We start from the raw sequence: 25,335 nt of genomic DNA, 5'->3' as shown, positions 1-25,335 counted from the left end.
TTGTTAATAGAAGAGAAATAAGTTATTTATTTACAGCAGCAGCTAGTTTGTAAGAGCTAAAATTAGCTAACAAGCTAATATGTCATATGATGTGTAAATATGGCTACCAAGTGAGCAAACTGGTTCATAAAAAACAACTTGTTTTATTAATTATTTAAATCATTTCACAATTTATATAGTTAACTTCACTTATTAATATGATTTTAACATAATATTTTAATTATAATTATTTATGTAATACTGCATATTTGGGGTTTTGGGAATAAACAGCATCTATATAGTAAGAGCAACTGTTAATATTTCAGTTCAGAGTGTTTTATTTTGTCTCTGGAAGTTACTTTATGACCTTACCTGGCTTGCAGCTCCAGTGAACGCTGCTTGCCGATAATGGCGAATGTGTGAGGAAGGTTCTGCTTCACGTTCTCCTGGACCTGAGGTCAACACAACAGAGGAAATTGGATTTGTAGTCGCCAAGATAAATAAAAGGCCACAGTAGAAAACAGAAGCACTTTAAGTAAGCAGAACTGCACCTCCATGCCAGCGATGTCGATCCTCTCCCTGACACTGAACTTCTGTCCCATCAGTCTGAGTTTAGGCACGCAGTATAGCACCATATTGTTGAACTACATCAGAGACAGAAAAACTGAAATTGATGAGATGTTCACAAAAACATCCTATTGTTTTTCAGATGTAACACTTCAGTGCTCTCACCAAGTAGAGGTATCTGTCTTGTGCTGTTCCGTTTTTGGCTGACATCTTTTTCATATGACCTTCTTTGATGAGTTCATTTGCCGGGTTAACAATGTCCTCTTCTCCTCCAAGCCTTTCGTAAACCTCCAGCAGCTTGTGCATTTTCTCCTGAAAACACGATGCGACAGAAGGATGAAGAATTGCAGAAATAGAAAAGGCGAGAAGACACTTAAGAGTGGAGGTATTATCCAAACTCCACCAGATGGGGTTATTTTCCTATCAGCCAAGACTTCAACGCTGGAAAGCAGGTATTATATATCTTTATTGATTCAAAAACACTTTGTCTGCTTGAGTTGTTTCAAGGATGTGAGAAATACGAGTAGAGTTGCCAGACAGAGGATATAGATGAAGAGGATGAGTGTTTAGAAGTCACTCAGGCTTCCGCAAGCTGTGAAACTTGAGGCAGGAAACGGCAACTTCCTGTCTGTACTAATTCAACTTGTTCACTCCCCCAGACGAACACTTGCAATGTTGCTGACTGGCAGTACAGCATCAGCAACTCTTTCATTGAGTAAGACATTAGTTGTTTTTGTATAAAGTGCAATGACACAGTGAAATAAAGAGATGACAACAGAAAAGAAACTGAGGTGAAGTCTCAAAGTCTTACCATTTTCCTGATTGCTGCATTGGAATGGTTCGCTGCAGTAGAGATGAGCTCCAGTGCCTCTGTAACAAGCATGCACATATGTGATGTTAGCATAAATTCAACAATAACATCATATGTTTGAGTAAAACCAAATCTAACTGTACCATTAATCAATGTCTCACTCTTTTCTACAGATAAGTAATGGGTTTGTTGCTCTCTGAAAAATAAGATGTCACACGAGCTGTATTATAAATTAAACTGGATCAGAGGCTTAACATCACTGTCCTAACATTAAACACACTGCATGCATTAGGTTGGCTTGTAGCCAGCAGAAAGCCTTGTGAGCACCTGAGTCAGCCATCTTAATCATGGCCTACATAAACAGAAGAGACACACTGCTGGGGGAAATGGGGCAAGAACAACAGTGATGAACTGCTTTACAGCGCGGAGTGGACAAGAGAAAAGCCCTGCACTGTGTGGTGAATGTTAATGCTCAGGTAAATTGAAACACAGGGAGGACATCAGATCGTGGAAAATGGAATTTGAAGGCAAAAATAGAGACATACACTTCATGTCAATGTGTAATTTGTCTCTACAAGGCAGTATGTGAAACTACACACAACCCGACATCATCCTCAGGATAGATGAAATGATCCTGTTATCCTAATGAGGCAATACTCAGGCGGAGCTACTTTTATCAAAAGTACAGATATATTATTACTATATATTTCACATTGATTCTTGTTGTGATAATTCAACAGTACAAATACTATGTGCAAAAGCACAATGTGAAAGCACCAAGAATGTGATGCATTGTTGCAGTTTTAAGATTGACAGTTTCTGGAACCTAACATAATTTCTAGCTCAGTTGAAACACGTGATTTATAGTTATTGGGTGTGTAATGATATAATGTAGATCAATTCTTTACAATTTCCAAAATGAAAATCATGGAAACAATGACTCTTGTAGGCTTAATCTAATCTACTGAGATCTTAACAAGGTTTGTGTAAACATGGAGCCGCAAGGAGCGATATCCACAGAGGGTCAGCATTGTTAATCAAGATGTGTTCACATATGAAGTGATCCATCTTTACCTGGAGTAGTATTGCAGTTTGTGTTGTTTGGCCACTAACCACCACTGTTCACAGTTGGGTAAAAGTGTCCGTTTCAGTTAAAACAGATAGATAATTTTTAAGATTACCAGGAGCTTTACTCCTGATGCAATATGTTCTACTCCTTCTCCTCGTCCATCACGGAGCTATATCACCCAGGATAAGCACTAATGTTCATTTGTGCATTATCAACTCAAGTTGACGTGTCTTCGTCTCAGCTGCGCTTTCTGGAATGTGAATCTGCATTGCTTCAGGTCTTTTCATTGACCTTTTGTGTTCATGCCACCTCCTATTATTGAATCATGTTGGCTAAATGGCAGCACTCAACAAAGTTCAGACACTAGCTCTTCAGTTTGATATATAGTAACCTAGTCCTCGGTGAATGAAGAAAGATACACTTAAACATTTAAATGTAATGCTTTTGCACATTTTAGGCTGGTGCATTTCAATCCTTGCTGTCTGTTTTCAGCCAAAAAATAAATAATCTGAGGGCATCAAACCACAAACCAATGGTTTTTGACAGCCACGCACCCATTATATAACGATAAACCAAATTACAAGTTAAAGCTTGAATTAAATCCAAATTCCACTGGCAAAGGTGAAGCAGAGGTAAAAAAGAAATTGAAGGGAAGACAGAAAACTACGCTGGAAGATTTCTCTGCACCTTGCAGTTAATCATTCTCACAGAGCAGTGTGTGCATCATGTAAAAACAGTCTAATGTCTCACTCTCTGCGTCTTTCCGGTCCAGAGCGTCCTCAGGCAGCTTCTTCAGGTAGTCTCTGAGCAACAGTTCGTAGCGAGGAATCCTTTGGACCGGCTCGAGCATGTGGTGCTGCAACGTCAGGTTCCCACACACATCCTGTTTCTGTTGTTTCAAGCACAAAACAAAGAGTTGAACTGACCAATTGTGAAAAAGATCACAACTGTTTTAGTAGTATGGAGCTATGAGATGGCATACAAACACTGGTACCTTCTCATTTAGAAACGAAAAAAGAAAATAAATCTGGATTTCAAACTATTTATCAGAGTATACAGATAATGAGATAACAAAAAGCGAGTAGGTATCACATGAGGAGGCAACACAGTGAAACACCTACCTGTATATTGTGGACTACACTCTTGAACTGTGAGGACCGCTGTGTCCAGGTGCTGACCAGCTCCATGGCTCGGTCGAAGTTCTTCACATATTCTCCGTACATCTTCATGAATGGAGCCAGTTTCTGGAGGATGTCTCCAATACGAGGGTTGGAGTCCCTACAGCAAACACAAATAAATAAACAGGTTAAACCAGAGCTGTCTCACACAAGAACAATATTGTAATCTAAAGGCTATTATATTATACAGTACATCACTTGTTCATTTGTTTATGCAAAACATTTTTAGCTGATTCAATTGCATTTTTTCTCCTGACATTTCACAATCACAGATAAACATATTAAGGTCATCACGGGTTACTATATTACCACAGATAAGAGACAGAAAGCATTGATTTCATTCTTCAGAAGCAAGAAACAAATGATGAGTGATACAAAACTAGACTAATCTTCTCAAGAACATTATTGGGGAATTCCACAAATTATTATTTTTTATGAACTTCTTCCTGAGCTGCACTTTTCTGACTTACTATGTGGTTGTCTGTGCCCATTTTTAAGCCTTTCTACCTCAGCCTTTTCTAATGAGTTTCAGAAAAAGTGTAAGGGAAATCATTATGTGACAGGTGTTTCCCAGCACCCAGCCCTCTCTAGAGGAGTCATTATCTACCGAGGGTGGCTGATGTTGGCATAATAACACACACTGGGGGTACATTTCCTGCCTACTGTGAAGAAAAAATGTGTTCATTCTGCAACTCCGACACACACGAAATCACATAACCAAGCAACCTGACACCACTGAAAACCTGACAATATGCCCTTGAGCAAGGCTACGGTCAACCCCCCCAGGATGGGTTAAATGCAGAAGGCAAATTTCACTATGTGTGCTGTGTACATGTATGTGCGACCATTAAAGAGGGTGTCATCCTCCAATTCTAGTTCTTCTAGTTCTAGTTCTCCACTGCCAGTGCCAAAAGCTGTCTGAGTTTCACAGCCAACACCAACGGCCTAACGGACCACAAACGGGGGCCAACCCATCTTTAGTATGATGTCACACTGCAGCTATTTGAAAAGCCGTTGAACAGCCGGGTGTTTATTCCTCACCATTCTCCAGTGATGCGTGTCTTGAGCTCAGGCAGCAGGAACTTGTCATGGAAGCAGTAGATGGAGGAGATGTTGGAGAAAATCCCTGTGATCGCATCCTGAGGGATTCCAGCCTCTGTGAGCTTAGTGCAAAATACCTGCAGAAGGGTAAAAAACATACTGTATGTATACAAACACTATTCATGGGACAGGCATGTAAATAAGGAAGGAGAAGTTTGCATGTTGCTGTTTATCCACACAAACATATTTGTTTTCTCTAGCTTTGACTTCTTAAGTGTGACCATCAGATGTATACGAGTCAACTAAGACTTACTGCTAATGTATGAGACACTCCTGTAAACAAGATACACCATTATATATAAACTTGTGGTCACTTTGAGTTTAGCTTTTATTAGTTTTTCTGGCAGCAACATTTTTAATTGACATTTATGGACATTTAAGGCCAACCACTAATGATACATTGCATTAGGGCTGTAACTAAAAAATGTTTCTTTATTGCAATTGATAAGCCTCAATTGCATTTAAATGTCATTAAATGGGTACATTCAGGCCATATTTGGATGTGCTTTACTATATACCTATTCTAAAACTAAATACTACACATTGCAAAATATACTTAAATTATATATTATGAAGTGAATTGTTGACATTCAAATATTTAATGTAAATGCACTTATAGACACATAAGGGTGTACAAGACATGAAGGCTCTAACGAAAGATGCTATGGGTTGCATTATGGGAAATGTAGGATATAGTGTGTTTGAGCATGACCCATCACAGAAACTGAATACGAAATGGTTTCTTCAATTTTGTATTGTAAGTCCCACAACTTTATGGTAGTGCAACAATAAATAACCAGATAACCCATTTAAACAATTAATTGATTCCCAAAATTGTAAGTGGGAAATAAATAACAATACATCAAAATAATGTATCGTGATTCTGGTGATACATTGCTTGACTAATCACTTCCATCAACATCTGCTTCCCTGCCAGTCACAGAGAAGGATAGACCCAATTGATTCCAGTGTCATGTGAAATTGCTGCGACAAAAACAGGAAGTTAACTGTGAGGGTTTTTTGCCCTCAGTAGCAAGTAACCCATATCTGTTCAGTGATAGGGCAGCCGTGCATCTCTGTGACACATGAACAGAACAATGAGGAAGGAGAATTAACCACTGCGAGTACATTCTCATCACGAACATGAGCGAACACAGATAGAGGCTGAAATTAGGCTGGAAATTAAAATATAATAATCCATTTAGAGATGGTCAAACAAAAGATCCAACAGAGCAGAGTGCTGAAGGAGCTCATGACTTCTGAGCATACAAAAGATGGAAAGCAGGGTTTGAACCACGATGAATGAGTTTCTAGGAGAAAGTATTTAAGAGATACTCTAAATAAAATCAAGTTATTGTAACAAAAGTTACAAAAAACGACTTCTTCTAGTTACTCAAACGTGAATACTCTTTGCTCTGCTTTGAATGATATTTAACAGAACATATTTTAATTATATTAAACAAGTAAAATAATCTTGTATTCCAGAGTAGTTAACTAGCACTAGATTATCTTAAACGGCTGTCACCACAATTTATGGGCAAATCCTTAGTCAATAGCAACTATTACCAAACATGAAACAAGCATAATTAGTGTTTCTAAAAACACTGTGGGGTGTTCCCTATCAATGACGCTATCAAAACAGCTATATCTGGGCTGCATCATCTACCAAACCGTTTTTTTAAAGAGCTTTCTCATTTTCAACTCAGATAAGAGTCAGGAAACACAGATCTTTAATCTGCAGGATTTACGTACTACTTGTATGTACTTGTGAGGTCAATGTGAGGGCATGACAGAGAAACACACATAAACACATGTGCTGCTTTACACAGTGGACACACACATGCTTAGATGGTGGTGACAAAGCTGTATTTGTGCTGTGTATGGATGTATAAACTAAAACACTGGGAGTTTCTCACACGATTGTGATTACACTGCTCGAGGGTAATCCGGTCAACAGAGGAAGGGGTTGTTGTCGGGTGGATCGCAGAGCCAGTTTTAATCCAGCTCAACCCTAATCTAAATCACTAAGACCTCTGGCACATTTAGGAGATTGAAATGTGGACCATAGGCATCCAAAACACACAACCATGCTAATGGAAATAGAGACGGAGGCACACTCTTACCTGGTCGAGGAGGTTGAGTCGTTTGACGTAGGCCTCTTCAGTGTGGAGGAGCTCTTTGGCGATGTTCAGGAGCCTCTGAGTCTCTGAGCACTGAGGGGAACAGACAGGAAAGGATTAGGTCTGAGGTATGAAAACTGAATCATTCTTAATAATATGTAAGCACGCCCTTCATACTAATAAGGACACTTTGCAGTTATTCAGAGTTTAAGGCAGATGGCAAATACAATTTTTTTAATTTAAAGAAGCGCAGGCAATGAGAAAGCAAACATACACTACCCAGCTCCACATCAATGCATTTTTCACTATACTCCAAGAAAACACATCTTTCCTGCTTGCAACAATTATGGATTTGGTGCTATAGTGAGTAGCTACAGCAGCAGGTGTATGTAGGGTTGCCTCAGCATCAACTCAAGTGGCCAATTGTATTGTAATGAAGGAAGATTCAGCATCAACAATATTAGCGCTATATGGTATGGAGAAAAAAGAGTGGCTATGTCGACACAGGCAGAATTATTATACACTTTGTTTTGAGTTATTTTTAAAGGAATTCTTAAAAACAATATATATTTAAAACATCCTTATCCCTTAATGCTTGTGACTGAGGCAACCGTCAGCGGCATCCAGAGCATTATACGGTAAAGTGACTTTCACAAAGCTTATTCTAGTCACTGGTTTAGTTCAGCCGTGGGAACGTGTGAAACTGATATGAGACGTTATTAGCCGAGGTGGTGAAAATGAAGATCTGCCTCTCTCATTATAATTTCTTGAAGCTAAGATCCACATAATGTTAGAATAAACTTTAGGAATGATGTCTGCCGATAGAGTTCATCCGAATGACCAGCATGACACAGAACAGGCATCGGGGTCACCAAACATCTAGCCTATTGCGACAATGTGGGTTTCACAACTTCTTTCTACCACATAAACACACTCGCACACACTCTTGTAAAAGCACTTTTAAACAAACACAATACATGGCAGGGTGAAACTCTCCACACACACTGTATAAGAATATTACTTTAACATGTTGTTATGACAACAGAGAAACTGAAAATGTTCCATAAATTATCTTAACTTCTTGTACACACATTACTGACAACCCACATCCTCTGTGACACGTATGTAATTATAAAGCCATCAACATGACAGCTGACACACACACACACACACACACACACACACACACACACACACACACACACACACACACACACACACACACACACACACACACACACACACACACACACACACACACACACACACACACACACACACACACACACACACACACCACACACACACACACACACACACACACACACACACACACACACACACCACACACACACACACACACACACACACACACACACACACACACACACACAACACACACACACACACACACACACACACACACACACACACACACACACACACACACACACACACACCACACACACACACACACACACACACTCCACCTCAGTGCTGGGATCAGGAAGCACTGGATAGCGGAGATACCTTTCCCCAAAAGACTGTGGGTGTGGGCGGTCGGTAGAAGACAAATGTTTGTGTGACATTCGTGTGAGCATTGCAAGTGTTTTGAAGCTTTAAAAGCAAAACTGAGCAAGTTTTATTCGGCAAAATTCCAAAATAAAAATGTTTTGGTAATGTGACGCTTGATAACTAAAACTCTGCCTCTAGTTTCAGCTTTCTCACATTTTATATTTGTCTTTAAAGTCTCTTCTCGTTTGAGATTGTTTCATCTCGTCATCATTTTGCATATTTTAAGACTTTACTCTTATGCAAGGAGGGTCTAAGGATAGAGGGTGTCGTTTTTCTCATACTGATATTCTGAACAATATGTGCTGTTGTATTTGCTGTAAAGTGTCTCTACTGTAGGCTATTTTTATTATATGTACAGCACTTTGGCCAAAAATCGTTTATAAATGTGCTATATAAATAAAACTTGATTTGATTTGATTTGAAGGAGAAGTACGTGCACTGCTTGAGGTATCAGTGTTGTTGACAATCAATAGTCAGTGAAGGACAAGAGAAAAGTGAAACTTGAGCTCAGCAACGGGAAGATATCCGTCCCTGGACTCTTTTATCTAGCTGTCATCACAAGCTCATGTTACATCATTTGGGCAGGTATTCATCCTTTTATGTAACGGCAGAGCTGCTTTTAGATATAAGTCAGTAACTTGTGACCGGCAAACCAAGGCTATATAAGTGTCTAACATTTCATGCAGAAGTATTCTTTGAAAATGTTCACCCAGGCTGAGGTAATAATAGACACAAGCCACTTTTTTCCACTACATGAAAGGCTGTCTGAGATGAGGCTTTTTAAACTTTCAGGATGTGCTCAATATAAACATGCCTCGATAATTCCTGAAAATGTTGAAGGAACATGAAATATAAATCAGAAAGTGTACTGCAGCGGGAGGATGGCAGTCAGAGGGAGACATTAATGACCACCTCAGAGGTGCGTGGGGGGAGGTTTATTCAGACTTTAAATGATGGTCTTTCAGGTTTATGGTTATGACTTGATGATGCTGAAGCATGCGAGGTACTCACTTTGTGCGCCTCTGAGTGTGCTTCGGTCAGATACCCAGTCTGTGTGTCTGTCAAAGAGTGTATTTCTCCACTGCTCCCCTCATCCAAGTCACTGTCCTCATCCTGTGTTGAGTCTCTTTTGTTACCCAGGGTAACGCAGGACACACTCTCCGTTTCCGTGACACTGTCGTAATGATCCTCCTCGTCGATGGCGTCCTCGTTGGGGAACACTTCCCCTTCGGCCGCGCAGGACGGGCTGTCGATGCCGCTGTCCCGGTTGGGAATCTTCCCGTTCTGCTCCGAGGAGTCCTGATTGTCCAGGAGCTCGTGGGAGGTCCCTTCCTCCCGCTCCACTTCGTCGATGCAACCAACGCTGTGTGTGATGTCACAGTCGTCCAGTTGGGTGTCATCTGAGCCGTCGATGTGTACAGAAGCCAGACGGGAAAGTTCAGACACCTCAAGAGTCCTTTCAGAGGTGCCGAGTGCAAGTTTGTCCACTGAGGGGGGGTCTCCTGCGACCTTCGCCGTGGGGTCCTGGCCGCAGGAGGAAGTGATGTCAGACGCAGTGTCCATTCTGAGAGACAGGTGCAGCTGGGACCGTGGGAGCACCCCCAGGATGGGAACCCTGGGAAAATTAAACAAACACTGTTGCACCTACTTTAATGAAAAAAATGTGCATCGTTAAACATAGCTAAATGAAAAATCAATACACTTTTGTCTTCAGGAGAAATAATGAGAATAAATGTGTTTTAGTTTTTTTTACATTTCACACTCAAGCAATACAATCAATTCAGACCAAAAGAAAGATTAACGTAAAGGACACTTCTTGTTTTACATCGACATACAGATCCAGACACATACTCGAACCATTTCAGAACAACATATGAACCTGACAGGCAAAGCAAGTATGATTTCTGATTAAATGTCCCGGCCTTACCTTGAATTCTCAAACCTCTCGATGAGCAGCCCCACCTTCTGGGCCTCTTTCTGTGACTGTGCCCCCGAGCCAGGAGAGGTTAGACTGGGCTTTGGTTTAGGTGGAGGAGGGGGAGCAGGCAGAGGCCTGGATGGAGGCGGAGGGATCCTCTTAGGTTTCTTATCTTGCCCAAGGGCGAGCAGGTGCGAAGGTTTAGGGGGCACTACAGATGCAGAAATCCAGAAGAGGAAAAAACAGCAGAGAAAGAGAAAAGCATGAGGCTACTGACAAGCAAAAAAATTAAATCAGGTAACGTGTATAAATCCAAGTGAGAAAACCTCCATGGCTGGGTCCATGTGTGAAGCCTGCTTGTTTCCACGTAAGACAAGAAAAAACACTAGATATAACTCCAAATCCAACAAAGTACAGTCCGACATAGAATCTAGTAGGAGCGATGCAGAGTGAGAGCAACACTGAGCTGCAGCTTTCTGACAACTTCCTTATTTCAGAACAGGATGCTGAGAAGAGTGTGTGTGTAACTCACCGCGGTTCCAGTGAGATGAAAAAAAAGTACAGACAGAGAGTTTATGACACCGTCTTTAGAATTGCACACTGGATTCATGCATGCCTGCATAATATGGGCTTACGATTTCACTGTCTAGTCTGAATATTTGCATATATTGTCTCCTTTGAAATCCATAGGTATGGAACCAGGACATGTGATGATGTGTTAACCTTGGTAAATTGAGCACTTCCTCTGTGTGTGTGTGTGTGTGTGTGTGTGTGTGTGTGTGTGTGTGTGTGTGTGTGTGTGTGTGTGTGTGTGTGTGTGTGTGTGTGTGTGTGTGTGTGTGTGTGTGTGTGTGTGTGTGTGTGTGTGTGTGTGTGTGTGTGTCACAGAGAAAAAGTAAGGTTGAGTAAACTTTTCTCTACTCACGGTAAACTATGTGTACATGACAGGACGTGATGCATTTAAAAATATGTTTTGGTGATTTGGTCATATCATTTAGCATTCACATTGTTTATCATATTTTAGTATGAAAATATGAGTTTTTCCAGCAACCTTTAAAAGACACTCAGGACTATTTCCTACTATATAGGAATATATATATTAATAATAATAATAATATAATAGTTCCTACTCCTCCAAAATAATCTGTTTCCAGAATGATTACTCTCTCGGGATGAGATACAGGTGGAATAAAAGCGCTTTTTTTCATCCTGTCAGGTGGGAAACACTGTTTCTATTAAAGTGCACTACTATTATTAGAATTGTGCTGAGAAATAATGTTTTTCTGCCCAGCGGAATAAAATGTGATATATAAATTAGATTCCTTGTCGTTAGGCACATTATTATCACTGGTAGTCCATTTCAGTCAACTGTATTTTCTACTTGCTGTCTTTTTAATATATTATTAAATAGGTTTAAGCACTTTTATTCTAGCAGTAACTCATCTTAAGTGAGCAGCTAAAATTGTACAATTACTGGCCATGAACTATTTGGATGTATCACTAAACCTGGGAATAACTCATTGTACACACGTGGGACAAATCAAAATGACAAACACATAAATCAATGAGAAGAGAAACACAGAAAAGGCAGATGCTCACATTCAGGGTATAACAATATCATTTTGAAAAAAAAAAGTTCTTTCCTGAATCACAACACTGATAGTAAATAGTAACATATTTATCTTATTTTCAGTCTCCAGCCAACTTTGATTAGTTGTGAGCCATTTCAATATTGAGGCCAAGTCAGTAGCCTATTTTCCTACAATGTTTCTCAGTAATTCCCATAACACAACACATGTTATTCATATTTAGCATTCTTCAAATGATGCCCGCACATCAACACTTGGGAGTGACTGGCCTGCTTTACACCAGCCGCTCTTTCAGAGGTGACCTACTGAGCCGTGTGAGTGACAGAGTGAGGTCGGACAGCTGACACGCACCATGTTATAAAAGAGGGTTTGTCAGAACAAATGACGGCTCAATAGCAGGGCTCCCATCTTGCTGCACTTTTCAATTATAGTGACAATGTCAAATCTGGCCTTGAAAGAGTTGCCACAGTATTTTACCTTGAGGTTTCTGTGCAGTTGGCGGTCTGGGTAAGGTGGAGGGCTGGGGCCGGGGTTTGATGGCGGGTTTGTCGTGACATGGTCTGGGGGTCGGGCCTTTCTTCACCAGCCGTGGAGAACACAGGTGGTTCCCGGATCCGCACTGGTACTGCAGAGAGGAGGTAGGAAGGTCTGGAGAAAATAAGACACAAGGAAAGACAATATCAGGTATTGATCGATATAATGAGATTCATCGCAACACACGCATCCAAAAAACTGCGTAATCCTGCTACAGCAATGCAGTGGTGCGCTTCATTTGATAGCGCTAGGTGAATGACCTTGATCTCAGTGTGAGGACGTGGCCCTTGGACAGAGATCAGTGGGACCAGAGAGGAGAGAAATTCTGCGCCATCGATCCTGCCACCAGGCCTGAGGCAGCAGACACTGAGCAGCCTATTGGTTTCTCTCACACTCTCTGATAGGCCTGTATCTGATTGACTCCATCTAATCTGCTCTGGACGCTGTCTGTAAATAGATTGTGTGTGGGTGAGAGAGAACGAGAGAAAAGCTGAATAATGTAGTTTGGTTAGTGAGCCACATCAAAGACCAATTTCCGTTAGAGAATTGTATTTTCCTGACTCTGATTGTGTCCTTTTGGAAGCTGATTTTGGTTTTATTGGTCTGACCTTTACTGACTAAAGAAGCTGGAGTGTATTTCATTTCAAAACCAAAAGATGACACAATTAAAGACCCAGATTGGTTTGAAGTAAAAAGACCACAACCAATCCCCTAAGATCATTTATTTCGAAATCAATAAGAAAGAAAGAGGTAAAGACAACATCAAAGTAACACATAGCCAGGATTTAGGGCACAAAGGCCGTGCATTTGTGATGAACTCAAGATAAACTACAGTGCCCGTGTTTCTGGTAAAAGGAACATGCCACTGAGTGCAACAGTGTGGTTCAACCTTGTGTTTTTACAGTAATAGAAGAATGGACTTCCTGTATACCAAAGATAAGTAAGCTATATCAGGTTTGGCTGCACAGACAATTGTTTAGTCTCAACCGCTCTAGTAAGTCTACTTGTGATAAAGAGAGCTCAGAAAATCTTCCGGTTAGAGGAAACGACAAGTAAAGTGGTGAGAAAAGATAAACGAGGTGCCAATTATGCACTAAAATGCATCTAAACTTAGAACGTGAGTTAAAGAATAAATCAGTAAAACCATGGGTTAATTTGTTTTCAGTTTCAGGCTTGATCACTGTCTTAACTATATTTTGTATCCAATCAAAACACGACAATTGCTCTAGAGTCTATAGTATATACAGTCATAATGACACTAAACCTAGATCCAGACATAGAAACACATTAAGGACAGACATTATAACTTTAATGTGGCATCAGCTTTACAGACAGATACAATGATAAGAAGCAAAGTCGAGGAGAAAGAAATCCAGCTTTGTTAACAACCATACATACATTGTGGCACGTATTTTTGGCAGTTTAAGATGTTATCTGAATGTGTCTGTGCAAGAGACGTCCCTCAGTAGATAATGTTAATAACTATGTAAACTACAGCCACATATGTCTGTTCCTTTAGGCTTGTGGATTAATTCTCGTCATCCCAACTCTTTCTCAACTGGATTACAGCCCTGAGATTGCACCGTGCTCCCACTAGAGCCCCGGCACATCTAATTTGGTGTTTTTTAGCCGTGCTTCAGGCAGTGGAAGGAGAAGAATCTGTCAGTAATGAGTCCTGTTACGCTGTTTGCCCCATGTGGCACACTGCAGGCTCCCACAACATCTCTGCACCACAGCGGGGAAAAAGCAGGCGAGGGGAAAATATGAGGCTTGCAGACTGCTCTATACAGTACAAAAACCTAAATTGTGTTTCTTCACAAATGCTCTGGCCATCCTTGAATTGTGTCCCTCGCCACAGCTATACGGTGTGCCTCTTGCCATTTGAGTCAAACCCTTGAGTCCTCTCTGATTTACAGAGAGTATTAGCAGAGGAATCGCTTGACCTATGATCAAGTGCAAAAGCATGAAAAGCAAAATGACTGCCTACTGAGGAACTCTCTGACCCAAGACTTCCTCGGGTCGCTCCTGGGAAAAACAAACAGCGACGGATAGACGGGGGCATAGGGGCTGGTACCTATGGAAACTCAGTGTAGCCATGGCAACCTGAGAGTAAAACCAGGCCCTCATATGAAACTGTCGAACACCAAACTGGAACTTGACGACGCAGCAAAGAGAGTAGCTGACACACACAGTTTTACTTAATTAAAATCTCACAAACCAAGGATAAAACGGACACGTCATGGTAACAGTAACCAGGAAAAACAGTGAAATACATCAAGTGAGCAAGCAAATAACATGTATTTATCACTCTATAATGATCCCTAAACTGTTCCTAATCAAAACGTATCTAGGCACTTCAAATTATAATATACAGAATAGAAAGAAAGTATATAGTTGTGCAACATATTCTGAGAAAAAGGTTTATTACCGTGCCACCAACAGTTCAGTTTCACATATCTTAGGTCCAAAGAGCAAGTGAGCGAAAGAATATCTTCAACACGACCCGGTCACTGTCAAAACAAATCCTTCCCCCCCAGTTGTGCGTGTGTTCAACTGAGACAGGCCTTTGTGACAGACATAACACAAACACACACCCTAAAAAAGTAGTTCAAAGCTAAGTTGAGCACAATACCACACACACACACACACACAGATTCACCTGGCCTCCCCAGCTGTGTTGGAGGAGCTGCACCTGTATGTTCACCTGCCAAACCTGATCCAAGTACCTCCTCCCAGAGCCAGAGTGACGTGCATGTGAGTCACTGTGGAAGCACCAGCATACTCTTACAACCGGGCTATAAACACACCACTCATTAAACCACATTTCATGTCATTTTAAAAACTATCAAGTAGATAGAAACATTGTCTGAGGCTATATGAGTCAGTCACTTAATTGATTTGGACTCTGAGGGATCCAAGAGATTAAGGTTGTAATTCTGCAGGCTTTTGTGATAACGCAGGAGAACGCTGATCGGAACTCATTAATTTCCTCTGCTTATTTCCAGTAACTGAGGGACGGATGAATGGGACAATTTGATGGGAATTACACTTATTAGGATATTATAACCATGCTAACAATAAGGATGTGAGTTACCATGACTACCTTTCCTTGTTTCAACACTTCCAGCAAATATATGTCACTCTGCATATTTTATAGGGTCCCTGTTATATAGGTGTTTTGCATGCAAATGGTATGCAAAGGCTAAAATCCCAAAGCTCCCTGCAGAGAGAGTTTCTAGATTTACTTTCGTAACATAGGACATCGCTATGTAACACTCCCGCAACACATTGTACGTTATAGGCTAGGGGACGGGACATCACTAAGCAGTTGACCAATCACAACAGAGCCGGCCAGCTAACCAATCAGAGGAGACTGGGCTCTGGTTTCAGACAGAGGGTGAAAAGAGGTGCTGCAGCACAGGCAGTATGAGAACAATAAAGACCTTTTTGAACATGATGTGTCACAGACTCACAGTAGAGGCACAAAGTACAAATATGAAACCTGGAAATGAGCACAATAGGGCCCCTTTAAATCAGGCTAACCAGGTAACAAATAACCTGTCCATGTTCATTCATGGCTGTGATGTAACAAACTGAGAGAGAACATATTGAAAAACGCACAAAGAATGTTTTGGGTCAGAACCTGAAAGACTGCATTACAGTGTATTACAAACACAGTGAAGGGCTGCTGTGTACCTTACTCTCATACTCTCATACTCTCATACTCTCCGGTATTTGACAGAGACACTTTGGGAATGTGAAGACACTCTCGCCTTCTCTTTGAAAAGCACGTGACCCCAACACATCTCTGGTGACACTGTTGTCACAAGAAAAAGGAATGTCTCTCGTGTCACTACATGCCAGCAGTAAGTGTCAGTGTGTTACCTGTTTGCAATGACAGCTTCTCCCTGAAGTTCAACGTTTTTGCAAATGCCTTAATAAAGAATATCACTTTTAAAAAGAATGTGTAACCTGTCAGGCAAAGTCTTAACACTTTCCAGTCGGTCACAAAATGAGGCTCACGGTATTTTTGTCTGTGTCATTTTAAAACATGTTGCTTAACCCACACATGACTTTGGCTACTACTTTATTTGAATATATTTGACTGTGGTGTGAGTTAGCATGGTGATCACGTTAGAATGATGATGTTAGAATTTAAATGAAGACACCACTGTTCCTGATGAGGCCACAAACTCAAAGAGCTGCAATCCATAAACTCTGAGTCTTGCTATTTTCAGAAAAAATAAAATAAATTCTCTAAAAGGTAATTTAACACATGCAGCTTTTTCAAGAGTTTAAGATTTCGATTTTAATCTTAAATGACATAAACAAGGCACGAATCAATACTTGAATTTAGTTCATTTGATACTGAAAGCTAAAAAGGCACATTTCTATCAAACTAGGCAATACAAAAAACAATTTCACTATAACTTGTTTCTTTGACAATAAGTCTTTAGTTCTTACCCATAATTCACTTTTTATTTAAATGTAGCTTTTAATGGCAGTAGCTAATCTGACACAGAAACTGTTATGTCTTCAAAAATGTACAATATTTTCAAACAAACAGTTGTCCTTGCTTCTTTTCTTCAAAAGACCCAAACAGCAACGCACCCAAAAAATTGCACAGGCCTAGCTGGCTGTCAGTCAGCGTCAGCCCTGAGGCGACCCCCCCCCCCCCCCCACAGTCATTTATTACCCATCATCCCTTGAGTACAGTCCTCTCGCCCCAGTGCTGTCGGGGAGACAGATCACTCAGATTCAGCAGACTCCCCAGTCAGACAGCCAGTCAATCAGTTCTCCTCCTCCCTGCAAACCCACCCCTGGTGAGGCTGAGCTGAGAGCCCGCTCCCATCACATCCAACCCCCCCCCCCAATTCTCCTCCAAGACCCACAGCTGAATGCCACTGACATTATTCCTGAGTATGGCAGCTCATTCTTCCCACATCTTCCCTTGTTTCTCTGCCTGTATTATACCTGCTTGGCTCATCTCATTCTGTATGTGTCCATGTTTTGGTCTCTCTCGATCGTATTGATCCGGTTTCTCTAGTCTGTTACCTTGAAACACTTGAGTCAGTCTCTCATCTAATGGCTCTTTGATTTATAATGGCAATTGAGCCACATAGCTTTAAGGATAGTACTACAATCACCCTTCTGTCTGCAGAACCAGAACAGTCGAGTTAGTCCCTGTCACTTACAGTGTATAAGGGGGGGATCTTTTAATGGCCATTAAGAAGGTGAGGAGCCAAAAAAAACTTTAACAACCCCAACTTCGAAACTCTCGGAAACACACATGTATCGTGAATAAAACAAAATTGTTTTTACAGGGCGAGGAAACAATAGGAACACAGGATGCATAGAAGAGAAAGCATAACCCAAACCACAGCAGTGAAGTACCAAAGATGGCATGGAGGTTGCCATCCATCATTAGTTTTAACCCCCATGCAATTAACCACTTCATACCCACTCATCCTATCTCTCGCCTCACCCTCTCTCTTCCTTCCCTAATGAGCTCGTTGACCTTCATCTACTTTTCAGTTATCACCTCAGAGGTTAAAACCTTGAGCTAGAAATCCACAGAGAAACACAATTACTTGGAAGTACATCAACGTTTAAGACCCAGGGAAAGTCAAGTGAGTAAGTCATACTTTTAACAAAATGAACAGAATCACACAAAAGGAAATCGAAACCTTTTTTACAGTGCACAAAAAAGCTATATGTCTTTTAACAAGCTACGATCTATCCAAATGCTGAAACTATGAGACCAAATATTGAATCAGTTCACAACAGCTGCTCTAGAATCTAAAGTAGAGCAGATCCTGAATATACGACAATCAGCAGGTTTCCCTCACAGAGTAACAAGGCTCACACTTTATCACAGGGTTTATTAAAACACACAATGGATTCATGCAAACACACATGCAGAAAGATCAACAACATTCCACTTACACACTGTAGCATCTGCCCCAGATTACAAATCTATATTCATCTATTTCTTATCATGCGCTGTTATCATAACAAGAAATGTTCTCTTTGTCAGTTAGTCATGTGCTTACAGAGACTATTTGTTGTGTTGTTAAGGAATTAGTGGCATCTTAACTTTCACTTGTATCATGGCCTTTCAGGGTTAAAGAAGGGGAGATAAGACATCTTGTTAGGTCTGTCCTCTCCCCAGAAATCAGGTCAGTGTGCACAGTGAGCTCTAAGTGGGAGGATTTCACCAGCTCCCAAAGATTAGGGCTTGCGATTTCGGGGGATAAGGGAGAAAGGGAGAGAATGACAGGGTTGGAACAAGGGTGAAGAGAGAGCAGATGGATGGAAAGTTTGGAAAAAAAGAGGGATAAGATAAATTACAGTTGAGTAGTTTTGCTAGAAAGTCTAAAGAACGAGACCAGTGATGAGGTGTGTTTGTGAACTCCCAGCAGTCAACGCTGTAAATACAGTGGAGGAAAATAGGCCCATCTGCTTTTGGTTCCAGTAATGATACACTGTTGCTGTGGAGAAAGCTAAACTCAAGCGAAGACTGACAAGTTAATATCAGCTTGCCATTGTCTTTGTGGAGTCCCAAACTAAATCAAGTCACTCTAGAAAGGATCCACTTTATTGCCCCCCCGAGGAAACCGAAGAAGAGGCTATTGCCATGGCAACAATTCTGATCTATATCGCTAATATAGTAGGTAGGTCATGGCGAACTATAAAGAACCACATTTGCTTATAGTAGATGCACAGTTCTGCCAAAATGGTCGTCTTGACAAATTAATAAATCAGGAAGCATCCTAGCTGACGCCCATAGATGGAAGAAGAAACACCAGTCAGCACTTAGTCACAGCCAGTAAATGAAATACACACACATGAATGTGCTGTAGACAAGCACATGGGTCAAAGAGCAGACTGTATTACCCAGAGAGAAGAAAAGCAGAGGGTGAAATATGACACATTCACTGACCTGAGACCTTTTTCCAACAGTGTGACTCAAGGTCATTTTATTCAGCTGTCAATGCACAGTGAAAGTCACGCAACCCTACGCAGAGTTTACAGTAAGTAACAACACGATGTGAGGACATGACACAGGGATGATTATGATTTCAAAATCATCATCAAACACATTCAGCATGGCTGAACAGTGGCCTCTCTAATTCAGGGCCTCCCCCACAACAACAAATGCTTGACGAAGGACTTTTATGAGGCGGGGTGCAGAGAAGTGAGTCTCTGTTTGTGTGGATGCAGTGCAGTGCAGTAGCCCACAGCATTACTGTAAAGGAAAGTAGCCACAGATTGGCAATTAGGACAACACACACACAGGGGAGAACAAGGGGGTTTACAAACCTGCCCGTGGAGATGACTGCCCAACTGTCCCAGAAACTACTGAAGCTTACTGTAGCAGCTCTCAATGGTGGCTTTCACTGAGAAACGCTGGAACCCAAAAGACAGTTTTTCACAACCATCAGGGCAAAGCTCGGCAGGAGCGTCCATCTTTTCCTAACACTAACACACCTTCAGTCACAAGGGAATTTCTAACTGCTGGAGCAGGAAAAATACTCCAGCTCTTTCCATACCCACTGGGGTTGGGGGTAGGTCATAACAAACACTGGTCTGCTCCATGAGTCACCATCAGCACCCAAAGCCTGAAATAGCATTTTCAAAACAAATTTAAATCATTCCTCTTAGGAAGGCCGTATTGTATTGAGGATTATGCAGTTTAATCTTTTGGATCAAGGCCTGATCACTCTTCATATTGATTAAGGGTCTCTGAAGTGTGAGCGCATTGATTATTTTACCATACATTGATTGGTGGGATTAACCAATCATTGAGGTGGACAGAAGCAGTTAAAAACCGGCCATGCTGTTGACTGCATGACTGGTTCATTGCTGAGTGATTGATGGCTTCCACATTGAATAATGTTGAGTACAGTGTCTCCAGGAGCGCACCAGCCATCTTCCTACGCATGCAGACACACGAACACATGTGCATATGAATACTAACATGCACAAGCATACTTATTTCTGTGGTGAAGCCTGGTCGCCTAACTTCCTAAGAAACCCATCTGCAGCACAGCCCACAGAATTACTTTGACACTCAAGTCGTGTCAACATTGTCACCATTACGCTGGGATCTGCTAATGTTTTACAGCATGTTCCACTGTGACAGCGGCTTCCAAAAACACATCCCACCAAATGATTCCCTTTCCAAATAAAAAGCAACCCATACTGAGGGAACACTTCACAGCCAACCTAATCACACCTCTCAAGGCCACAATTATACCTCTGGAAAAGCCAGTCTGCCCAATTAGAACAACAGAGGGAAGTGGTGTATGCAGAGCGTGTCCAATGAAATCAGCTTTTCCAGTTTACATATGAACATGTTTGCAATGAGATAAGATTTTAGTTCCCTGTAGTTATGTGTATATTCTCTGTGGGTGTGTCTCTAGGGCTTGAACTAAGGATTATTTAGGGAAATTATAGATAAACTATGTACAGTGTATCGTGTTTGATTGAGGTTCTGCTTTTAATTTATAGTGTTTAAATAATAAGGACACTTTTAAAACTACTTGAAAAAGAGCATGTTTCGATTTTTAGCTTGATAGTTTAAACGTTTTAAATAGTTGTCAACTCAAAGTGGGTATTATGTGGACATACAGTATACTTAAATACTACCTAATACGTAAATGTATTTCCTAATGCAGATGCTGTATTTTGTAATTAGCTTATAAAGAAAAACATTTATGCACATAATAAAGTTTTGTGTGGGTGAAAGATAACTTGAGTTTACAGATAAATACAATTATATTGGTTTGGTTTAGATATACTGTATGTGTGTCATTCAACTCATTGTTTCATGGCTATTAGCACTACTTCCTCCCACACCTTGCGGCCAGAAATGTTATATCCTCTTTCAGTTCTGTGGCCTCCGACTCAGCCTCCACCCTCATAGCTGTAGTAGGTGTGGAGGAAGGGTGCCCACCGCCCCACCGTGCATCTGTTCCAGGCAGGATGGATGTCAGCATGTGGAGGGGAGTGTCTATGAGGCTGCTGACAGTCAAAATGTCTCCCAGCGGCACACCCCAGCCCAGAGCAGGTCAATATGTTGCCTCTTCCAGCCCAGTTCAGTAAACGCTGTCTACCCTGAATGGGTGTGTAGAGGTAAAGGGCTGGGTGGTGAAATAGAGAGGTTGAGGGTGAGGAACCAGGAGTAACCCAGAGCCTCCTCCACTGTCACTGCTCCTCTGTGCTGATACCCACTGAACTCTAACCAACATACACAGTGAAACAAAAGGGTCAGTGTGTATTCAACACAGGCGCGTCTTCTTTGACGTCAGAATCATTTTCAAATGTCACTTGGCTCCTGAATGGCAGCGTCAGCAGTTTGGACTCTCCAGGAAAGAGCATCTGAGGCAGCCTTTGTCAGTCTGTCTAAACTTATGAAGGAAGTGGTTGAGACTTTCTTGGATGAGTCCTTCAACTTTGAAAACTGAGAATACCTTTCAATGCCAGTGAGAGAAAGGCCTAAATGATTGTGAAGGAAGAGCCTTGATTGGAAACAAAAATCTGTGAAACCTTTTCAAGATGATGTCTGTGCAGGGCAGAATTAGCTAAGACATTAGAGCAAGAAGCCAAGACATACTAAGCAACACAAGCACACAGAGACACACATACATGACTGTACAAGGAGCGGCCTGTTATAGAAGCCAGGTGTACACTAGACAGACTAATAAAGGCTCCAATTTCCTCTCTAATGGCTCCAGTATTTCCCCTTTCAGCAATACACCACGGTGCTCTGAGCCGTGTTAGTATACCCACACAGGAGGCAGTCGGACTGCCAGAACCGGTGTCTTACACACTTAGTCGAATATTAGAAACTGCATGGTTTCATTGCCCAAAATAGAGATGCTGACCTACTGCTGAATGCAAATTGTTCTTAGAGCACTGTACTTAAGAGATTAAATCAAACAGTTCAACATGATTGTGCTATAATCCAGCTGACCCTCTCTGCCTACATCAATTTACAGATAACAGATTTCCTCCTCTGGGAATAGAATCTGCAATCATTACAATCCATTTTACACTTCACCGGATGTAAGACATTTTTACACAAGAGAGCAAAAGATCCTCAAATAAGTGATGAAAATGCTAAAGTAATTTTTCTTATTGGTTGATCTGCTTGTTACTTTCTCAATCTTATTGATTAGTTTATAGAATAAAATGTGAAAAATACAGACAAGACTATGCTTGGAAAGGTGACTTCTTCAAAAATCAAAAAATATGTTCCCTCTAGCATCACAAAAGTTAAGAAGAGCAGCAAATCTGCAAATTGAGGAATTGGAAAGGATTTATATGCTTTCAGATCTAAACCCAGGCATACAGATTTGACAAAAGTCAACATTAAAGAAAAAACATAACCTACAATTTCATAGAACAGTGATCTTACTGTAAGACTCAACCCCCCAGGATATTGTGTCGAGTTGTTCAGATCAATTACTGCAAAACAAATGTGCAATCGCTGGTATTTCCCTCAAGCCAAGTATTGAATAAAGAATAGCCTTGAATGATGCTCTAATTATGTAGGTTTTTCTTCCTCAACCTCAAGAAGCTTGTGACACAAGATTTCCATTGACATAATTACACTGTAGCTATGTTCGTTTGACAAATAAAGAACCTTGAACCTTGAACCAACACTCTTCCCTTTCAGATTTTATAATTATCTAACGGTCCTTACAAAATCAGGTTACTCACAGTTCATTGGGAATGGAAACTAAAAGCCATAGAACAAATGATGCTTAACAACTCAAACGTTACACATATTTGTCACTGAATAAAAACGTCTAAATTAAAGCCCTTGTTTAATTTCTAAAGAACGATCAGCAGCAAACCTCGATCCCCTGCAGCCGGCAGCTCTGCCCACCTGTCATCTGTTACCTGTACTACCTGCAACAGATTGTCTCTCAAGGGCGTCTGAAGGTTGAAGCAAGACACTATCGAAGAGGGCTCAATTAGAGAGCCGCTGTTATTGCTGCTACTTGATCAACGTCAAGGATCCAGCAGGAATGTATAGGAACAGCCCCGGGCAGGAAGCTGTTTGTATGACTCCCTGGGGTGGTGTGACAGAAAAGTGCTGCATGGTTTCTAAACACAATTCCTATATTGTCTACAGTGCTGCCAAGACGCATGCGCAAGAATACAAATCGTATTTGTCTTTTTCTCCCACTTTTTCTCCCGTTTCCACATTTTTGCTGCCGAAAAACACGAGTCAAGCTTGAAGAACTATAAAACTGAGAGTTCACTAAGAACATCTTACTGTCCTGACATTTACCATAGCTCCCAGTTTCTTCAAGCAGCTCCATGTGTGCACAGGTACTGACTTTCCACTTTACGAGGAGACATTAAAGTTCTCCCCTGAAGAAAATATTGCAGGAAAGGATTATCCAGACAAACATCCCAAAAGGAAAATAACTATCTTTTTTATAGCTCATGTGCACAAATGCATGCAAACAAGAAGGAGACATGCATACGTGTACACTATGCCCTGCAGCAGAAATGCAGTAAATATCTTGTTACTGCCCTCTGCAATCAGTCCTTCATCCTGTCGAGAGCAGTAGGACACAACTACAAAGACAGTTCCAGCAATAACTGTGAAACCTTGTGAGCTTTTGAAGTGAGCAGTGTGTAAAAACGGGAGGAAGTCACATTTTAAGATGTCAGATATTAGTCATTGATTGATTTTGCTGGGAGGAGAGTTGTTGTTTGTGGTTGAGCATGTGTTTGCGTGTGATTTCCCAGTTTCTCCCCGGCCTCTTAACAAAGAAAACTCACATGCTTCACTGGAGACAAGAGAGCTCCTAACACTTTCCGACTGCCTGACCCGGCCAAATGGAGACGAAAAAGACACAAGCACTCAGGCGTTTGCACGCAGAGACGCAAGGACACTAAAATACAACACACTCCTGTGGTCTTACTGTCCAATCAGAAGGATGCAAGATACAAATCAAACTGAAAGTGTAACATCAGAAAACAACTGTTCTGCATTTAGACCATGATTTAGACGCCTACAAGACGAGACACATTAAACACACGCCCTCTCCAACAGTTAAAACAGTAGCAGCTCTGTCTGCTGATGCATCATGACTTAATCATTTGACATTTCTTTTGTTTAGCTAATTCCTATAATTATCATGCCAGCGCCCCAGGAAATGCCACCACCAGCCCTAAGTGGAGGAAAAACCCAGGTGCCCTGCATGGTAAAAGGAAGAGGAAGTTGTGGGCATAATTACAAGTACACTAATCGGGTGACTGTTAAACATGGTAACTGCATGTGGGTGTGTTTTTCACTTGGCATGAGGCTTGGTCAGTATCACCACCAGCTCTTCCCCACAACTCTGAGGAATATGGAGCACTTACTTTCTCTTTATTAAACCAAGGAACGAAGAGACACCCAACAGCATGACTTTGATGAGTTTATATTACAGTAGGTGGACAGAATAATGAATTTACGGAAGTGCCACAGAAATGCTTCCTCACATGCCAACCCCTGTATGAAATACTTGTGGACACTGTGGGTTAAATTCATCATTTCCTCAAGCTTTCTCTTAAAGCAAACCTGTTCAGACGTAGGAAAAAGGGAGAAACATGACACACTACTTTTTCCACTGCTCTAGGATTTTTGCTTTTCACACAAGGTTACTTTGTGTTGGCCTTGAGAAGAGGCGGTTTGTACATGGCAGCCTTACCATAAATATCAGTGGATGGTGTTTATGGTTTGACACAGATCAAGGTGAGGTTTTTTTGTTGAGACTGTGTCAGAGGTTCAGCTCATTTTTCACTTTTGACATATTCTTTTGCTGATGAAGTGGAGTGTTTAATACTAGTCATCTTTATCAAATGAAAGATCTTTGCAGTTTTTGT

The 25,335-nt window shown here is 41.1% G+C and overlaps 1 protein-coding gene across 2 annotated transcripts in view; it reads right to left on the bottom strand.

Annotated features, from left to right (window-relative positions):
- fgd (faciogenital dysplasia) overlaps positions 1-25,335 on the bottom strand; it is a 55,320-nt gene that overhangs the window by 6,659 nt on the left and 23,326 nt on the right. Inside the window, exons 2-12 of one of the 2 annotated variants that reach the window (XM_034211187.1) lie at positions 12,385-12,555; positions 10,328-10,529; positions 9,412-10,015; positions 6,829-6,918; positions 4,646-4,782; positions 3,548-3,704; positions 3,177-3,315; positions 1,358-1,416; positions 712-858; positions 531-623; positions 352-431 (exon numbers count right to left, since the gene is read on the bottom strand). In XM_034211187.1, coding sequence (XP_034067078.1) covers positions 352-431; positions 531-623; positions 712-858; positions 1,358-1,416; positions 3,177-3,315; positions 3,548-3,704; positions 4,646-4,782; positions 6,829-6,918; positions 9,412-10,015; positions 10,328-10,529; positions 12,385-12,555 — 1,879 coding nt within the window. Of the gene's footprint in view, positions 1-351; positions 432-530; positions 624-711; positions 859-1,357; positions 1,417-3,176; positions 3,316-3,547; positions 3,705-4,645; positions 4,783-6,828; positions 6,919-9,411; positions 10,016-10,327; positions 10,530-10,644; positions 10,801-12,384; positions 12,556-25,335 lie in introns of those variants that run through there. The other variant, XM_034211188.1, reaches the window with a different exon arrangement.

Source organism: Gymnodraco acuticeps, unplaced genomic scaffold (assembly GCF_902827175.1).
Source record: "Gymnodraco acuticeps unplaced genomic scaffold, fGymAcu1.1, whole genome shotgun sequence".
Lineage (NCBI taxonomy): Eukaryota > Metazoa > Chordata > Actinopteri > Perciformes > Bathydraconidae > Gymnodraco > Gymnodraco acuticeps.
This window is presented reverse-complemented; position numbering and strand designations above follow the sequence as displayed.